This window comes from Rhinopithecus bieti, unplaced genomic scaffold (assembly GCF_001698545.2).
Source record: "Rhinopithecus bieti isolate Rb0 unplaced genomic scaffold, ASM169854v2 scaffold_44592, whole genome shotgun sequence".
NCBI lineage: Eukaryota > Metazoa > Chordata > Mammalia > Primates > Cercopithecidae > Rhinopithecus > Rhinopithecus bieti.
The window spans coordinates 557112-564032 of record NW_016818423.1 but is presented as its reverse complement, the minus strand read 5'-3'; the positions used below and the strand labels follow the sequence as shown (position 1 = coordinate 564032).

The 6921-nt window shown below is 42.4% G+C and overlaps 1 protein-coding gene and 1 pseudogene across 3 annotated transcripts in view; both read left to right on the top strand.

Moving 5' to 3' along the window:
• SNRNP40 (small nuclear ribonucleoprotein U5 subunit 40) overlaps positions 1–5738 on the top strand; it is a 42156-nt gene extending 36418 nt beyond the window's left edge. The window contains exons 9-10 of one of the 2 annotated variants that reach the window (XM_017857053.1): positions 3767–3870; positions 5281–5738. In XM_017857053.1, coding sequence (XP_017712542.1) covers positions 3767–3870; positions 5281–5330 — 154 coding nt within the window. In that variant the 3' untranslated portion in view covers positions 5331–5738. Of the gene's footprint in view, positions 1–2885; positions 2928–3766; positions 3871–5280 lie in introns of those variants that run through there. The other variant, XM_017857054.1, reaches the window with a different exon arrangement.
• On the top strand, positions 271–2457 carry LOC108518578 (transcription initiation factor IIA subunit 2-like; annotated as a pseudogene). The gene is made up of 2 exons (XR_001882404.1): positions 271–1898; positions 2054–2457. The product of XR_001882404.1 is annotated as a transcription initiation factor IIA subunit 2-like (transcript).
• Positions 5739–6921: the final 1183 nt, after the last annotated feature.

Genomic DNA, 6921 nt, shown 5'->3' with positions numbered 1-6921 from the left:
AGGCCGGGTGCGGTGGCTCAAGCCTGTAATCCCAGCACTTTGGGAGGCCGAGATGGGCGGATCACGAGGTCAGGAGATCAAGACCATCCTGGCTAACATGGTGAAACCCCGTCTCTACTAAAAAATACAAAAAACTAGCTGGGCGAGGTGGCGGGCGCCTGTAGTCCCAGCTACTCAGGAGGCTGAGGCAGGAGAATGGCGTAAGCCCAGGAGGCGGAGCTTGCAGTGAGCTGAGATCCGGCCACTGCACTCCAGCCTGGGTGACAGAGCCAGACTCCGTCTCAAAAAAAAAAAAAAAAAAAACTTCACATGTGGAAGCGTGGTCTGAGGAAAGCCTACCCTTTCTACCTGCTGGGGGTTGGCCAGATTTGACAGGCCACCTCGCCAATTAGCCCCAAGTCAACAAGCAGCTCTGTTACATAAGGCTCCTAGTTCCTGCCAAATGTTTCCATGCCAAAGTAAGGAGAGGGCAAGGAACCCCTCTAAATTTAGCATCTAATTGGCAGCCATCAAGAGTGAGGCCTTAAAGTGTAAACCCTTGGAGATCTGAGATTCTGTCTTTTATGTGCCTGGGAAATGTATCCTCAGAAAACTGCTTTTCAGCTTGGCCTGAATTTGGCAAATTTCTCCTTTCTACTAACTAATAACTTACAGATCACCTCCTCTTATTCAAACTTGAAACTCTATATAGTCTTGTAGACTACAGGAAGGCTGGCCAGTCTCTTGGCCAAGAGTGATTTATTCAGCCCATTGACTTCATGAGATTCTGTTTTGATGATGAGTATACTTGTAATAACAATAGCTATAATTAATTCTGTGTGCCAGGCACTTTGCGTATATTACCTCATTATTTTTCTCAACAAAATTATGAGATCAATATTTTCTCCATCATTGCAACTAAGAAGCTTAAGGAGAAGTTAAATGATCTGCAATTATTTAACTTCTCTGAGCTAAGCTTACTTAGCTAGTAAATAGCTGCACTGAGACTTGAACCCCAGTCTTTCTGACTCCAGAGCTCATACTTTTTTACTATGCCACACTGCCAATAATTGAATTAATGAGGACCACCTTTTTGTGCATGACAGGAAAGAAGACAGTAGGAAGGGCATGAGTATCAGAGCCAAGGAGTCTAGACTGATGGAGTTCCTGCTTCTCCTCCATCTTGCTCAGAGCTTAGTTTCTATGGAGCCTAGCTGATGACAGCTAAATAGTATAATTAAGAAGCTCTTATTTATTTGCATTTTAGACCAAAAGTGTAATGTTGGATTAGAACTAGGCATTTTATAATCCAGTACTGGTGAATGTACCATTTTTATGATCAAGTACTGGTGAGTTGTTGATTGCACAAAACAAAATATGTAAATAATTTTAAATACCTGCTTCAAAACCACCAGCCCTTTGTATTTACCAACAGATGAATTTTACTTCATCAGATTAAGATAATAGACCCTTTATTTTTAGCCAGTATATTTATGGATAGTTAAGTGAAAGTAAAATACGGGAGTATATTAAGAGCTCCAGAGTCTTGGGTTCAGCTCTGTAGTTTCTGTGGCTGCTGAAGAAGTGATCAGGAACATAGGAACCCCCTGCTGGGCTCCTGGTCACTTCTGTCTGCTCCATGGCAGGAAGCCTTCAGCACAGGGCATCAAGGCAAGCTTGAATAAGAAAAACAACTTCTTCTTCCTAAGCCATGTCATATCAGTTATACAGAAGTACTACTTTGGGAAACAGTCTTCAGGAGAGCCTAGATGAGCTCATACAATCTCAGCAGTTCACTGAACTTGCCCTTCAAGTTTTACTTCAGTTTAATAAGGCTATAAACGCATCATTTTGGCTCAGAGGGTTAGGAACAGAGTTGATTTCAGTGGCTCTCTAAATACATACAGATTCTGCCATATGCCATGCATGGTGGCTCATGCCTGTCATCCCAGCACTTTGGGAGGCGAAGGCGGGAGGATCGCTTGAGGCGAGGAGTTCAAGACCAGCCTCGACAACATAGGAAGACACTGTCTCTACAAAAAAAAAAAAAATACATTAATTTAGAAAACAAAAGATTCTGTGATAATATGTAGACTTTTATATTCAATGATATTGAATTCCAAAAGGTGATAGAACTTATTAAAGTGGATAAAGTGAAAATTATGGCCTGTGATGATAAAAATACTGGCTGTAATACTACCGAATGAATAGGAAAAAAATCACGTTTTTATGACATCTTCTGTTACTATTCATCACTTTTGAAGAGATATGTAAACTTTTTTTATTCTAGCATTGCAGAAATTACATTGTGTTATTTTGGTATTTCGGTAGTTTTCAGTAGTATTCAGAGTATTTCAGCAGAAAGAAGTTTAAAACTCTATAGCCTCTTACATTACCTTTATTATACAGCATGAAAAACACATGAGACAGGATCTCACTCTGTCACCCAGGCTGGAGTGCAGTAGTGCCATCTCAGCTCACTGCAGCCTCTACCTGCTGGACTCAATCAGTCCTCCCACCTTGGCCTCCCGAGTAGCTGGGACCACAGGCATGTACCACCACACCTGGCTAATTTTTTTGTAGAGACGGGGTTTTACCATGTTGTCTAAGCTGGTCTCAAGCGCCTGAGCTCAAGCAGTCTATCAGCCTTGGCCCCCCAAAGTGCTAGGATTATAGACGTGAGCCACCATGCCCAGCCTCATAATTTTTGTTAATGACAAATAAAAATGTTGTCTTCCTAAGAACATTTCTAATAAGCTTTTTTTTTTCTTTAAGAGTTCTAATTTTAGTTTTGCCATTGATGAACTGTATTGCCTTGGAAACGTCACTGTGCCCCAGTTTTCTTATCTCTAAAATAGGGAGTTTAGAAAAGCTGATATCTTTTTTCTCTTTTTTTTTTGAGACAGAGTCTTACTCCGTCACCCAGGCTAGAGGGCAGTGCCACGGCCTTGGCTCACTACAACCTCCGCCTCCCAGGTTCAAGCAATTCTCCTACTTCAGCCTTCCGAGTAGTTGGGATTACAGGCACACGCTATCACACCTGGCTAATTTTTTGTATTTTTAGTAGAGACTGGGTTTCGTCTTGCTGGCCAGGCTGGTCTCAAACTCCTGACCTCAGACGATCCACCCACCTCAGCCTCCCAAAGTGCTGGGATTACAGGCATGAGCCACTGTACCCGACCTAGACAAGCTGATTTCTGTTGGCCCCTTCCCATTCTAGAATTCAGTATTCCTTCTGCCTGATAATTCAATGGAAAATTTGACTCAAGTGAGTGTTAGGTTAGCAAATAGTATAAATATTTTATATACCAGACCCTTCCTGTCCTTTCTCCGGGCTCTGTTTGAATATAGTACGAAAATGTTCACCCGGATCTGCAGCCTAGGCTCCCACCCTGCCATGAATTGTGTTACCTTTTAGACTTCCTGGATGAGTATGAAGTTAACTGTAGCCTAATTATACTAGACACTCTGAAAAAGGTTTTTGTGTGATGTCTGCAGGAAAACCTTTCTTTTCTTCCCTGTGGTATTTCCCATTTCAGAAGCTTGTATTCAAACATGCCAGTAATGCTTATATTTTTAGTTATTCTTATTTCTCCACCCCATTGCTCAAGAGCTGAGTTCATGTCTTATTCAAACTCTGTATGCCTAGTTTCTAAAAGCCAGAACATGGTTCAGTAAATGTAAGGTAAGTAAATAATTGTTGCTTCCATTTCCTTTAAAAAGCCATGCCTCTGCCTTACCCCCAGCTCTAGGAGGCCTTACCCTTGCTTTTCATGATACCTTACAGGTTTGTGTATGTGTGGGATACCACAAGCAGGAGAATATTATATAAGCTGCCCGGCCATGCTGGCTCCATCAACGAAGTTGCTTTCCACCCTGACGAGCCCATCAGTAAGTCTTTCCCAATGAGGGGGAAAGGGAAACTGGAAATCTCCCCGTAGGGATCCTGGAAATACAGAGGCAAAAGTGGGTGTCTGTTTTATGTGAATTTCCATGCAAACAGCCTTTGGTGTTTTGTGTGTGTTTTTGTGTGTTTTTTTTTTTTTTTTGAGACAGAGTCTCGCTGTTTTGCCCAGGTTGGAGCAATGGTGCAATCTCAGCTCACCGCAACCTCTGCCTCCTGGGTTCAAGCAGTTCTCCTGCCTCAGCCTCCCAAGTAGCTGGCATTACAGGCACCCACCACCATGCCCAGCTAATTTGGTTGTGGTTTTTTTTTTTTTTTTTTTTGTATTTTTAGTAGAGACGGGTTTCACCATATTGGTCAGGCTGGTCACGAACTCCTGACCTCAAGTAATCCACCCGCCTCAGCCTCCTAAAGTGCTGGGATTACAGGCGTGAGCCACTGTGCCCAGCTGCAAACAGTCTTTATGTGGGTATCAATAACAGTCTCACCACTGGTCAGAAGTGGTAAGGGTAAGAGCAATGCTCTATTTTCTTCTTAATTTCAAAAGGAAGTTGGTAAGTCTAATTTTTTTTTTTTTATTTACTTCCATCAAGTCTGTTTCAATGATGTATTTGGATAAAAGAACGATACTTTTTTTTTTTCTTTTTTTTGAGACAGAGTCTCACGCTTGTCGCCCAGGCTAGAATGCAGTGGCAAGATCTCGGCTCACTGCAACCTCCGCCTTCCCAGGTTCAAGCAGTTCTCCTGCCTTAGCCTCCCAAGTAGTTGGGACTACAGGCACCCACCATCACACCTGCCTAATTTTTGTATTTTTAGTGGAGACGAGGTTTCACCGTGTTGGCCAGGCTGGTCTCAAACTCCTGACCTCTGGTGATCCGCCTGCCTCGGCCTCCCAAAGTGCTGGGATTACAGGTGTGAGCCACCACGCCCAACCAAGAATGATTCTTCTTAATATTTGGATATAAATTTCAGCTTAAAATTTTGTGGCTGGCTAAACCAAATAATTTAAGCCTTGAATTAAAGGAGAAACTGTAACTTTCTCCAGGACTAAGTATAACAAGCAGAAGCACATTTACAACATGACTGGCACAGCCATAGATTCCTCTTTTCTACAATGATTGGGAAAGTCTTTTTCTTGGTGTTTGACTGACAAGAGACATCAGTATTTAGTGTCTGATAATGTATTTCCCATCATACAGTCATCCTCATGATATTAGAGGACTTGGATTGAAAAGCCAGGCTACAATTTCCTGTGGATGGTGTTTAGGAAGGGAATTTAAGCTAAGTCCAACTGCTCTTTTATACCAAAATTGGCTCTTGACACAAGAGCCCTTGAGCACCAAGTCTCCTTGAGCCTTCATTATTTCTAGGTATCTTCTCTGTTCTTTTTACCTCAGTTATCTCAGCATCGAGTGACAAGAGATTGTATATGGGAGAGATTCAGTGAAGATATGGAATGGAAGACTCCAAGGCCACTTGTCTTTGAGACCTCAGACTGCATAACTGACATCAAATGTTGGATGCCCAGGCTAGCACCCTCCCTTCAGTTGACCATTGCTAGCAAGAAACAGGAGGCGGTGGCCATATTCCAAAAACCACTTCTGTCCCATTTCACCAGGATGACTAAGGCAAGCTCCCCAAGCTCCCCGTGGCCTCTAAAAACCACCTGCCAGATTTCAGGGACTGTTTTATTTTTTTCTTTTTCTTTTTTCCTGTTTTCTAATGCAGGCCCAATGTGACAAATTTGTTGGTTGGGATTTTTTTTTTTTTGTGAGACTGACTTGTATGATATTTTCTTTCTGTATTTCTCTAAGTCCTTTTGTATTAAAAGCCAAATAGATGCCTTTATACGAGAGCCATGTGGATTGGAATTATTGTTGTCTTTTTTTTTTTTTTTTTTTTTGAGGCTTGATTGCTATAAATCAGAGTAGAGCTTGATGTGGCCACGGAATATAGTTCATTTAAACTTCCAAGAAGCTGTTCACTTGTTCCCACCCCCCCTTTTCTGTGTTTCTAGGTTTACTCACTTCCATGAAAATGACAGAGAATAATTATTTATCAGTAACAATATTTTTTTCCTACTAGAAGCAGAGCAGCCAAGACGTGATAAATAAGTTCTAAAAGAACCTGGTTTTGCCAGACGTGGTGGCTCACGCCTGTAATCCCAGCACTTGGGGAGGCCGAGGCAGGCAGATCACCTGAGGTCGGGAGTTTAAGACCAGCCTGGCTAACATGGTGAAACCCGATCTCTATTAAAAATACAACAATTAGCCAGGTGTGGTGACGCATATCTGTAATCGCAGCTACTAGGGAGGCTGAGGCAAGAGAATCTCTTGAACCTGGGAGGCGGAGGTTGCAGTGAGCCGAGATTGTGCCATTGCACTCCAGCCTGGGCGACAGAGCAAGACTTTGTCTCAAAAAAAAAAAAAGAACTTGGTTTTGTGTCCTTGCACCTGATCTTTAATGAGCAGAGCCTGTGTTTACTCTGCCTCCTGCCAAAAGAACTTTTCTGAGCAGCATTCTCTATACTCAGGCTCTTGAAAGTGGGCAGATTTGGGGCAGTCTCAGCTGGTAGAAATGACATTGGTCAGAATGCTGCATCAAACTCAACTCAAATGGAATACAAGAATGTTTGGGTGCAACTTAACCATGACATTATCTGAGACACCTTTATGATTCTGTTTACTTGTCTGGCTTTGCATAAACAGACAGGGACATTAAGAAATTCTATTACTTGCCTGCTACCACTAAGACAGGTTACCGTCTCCCTGGACCACTGGGTGACTACACCCAGCACAGAGATAGACACTAGTGAATCTCATCTGGCAATAGGGAGTAGAGTGTGTTTTTTCTGAATCTCTTATCTCAGAACAAAGAGATCTTCACAGTTCTAACCTGTTCTGAGCCTGTTTGGTTTTATACTTTTGGCTCACAAACCTGAATCATCTGTTTATCTTAAGTTAGAGAGAGGCTGTCTGCCCTGGGTTTGGGGCATCATCATTCAACAAACAACCCCTGTTATATGGCAGGCATGATCA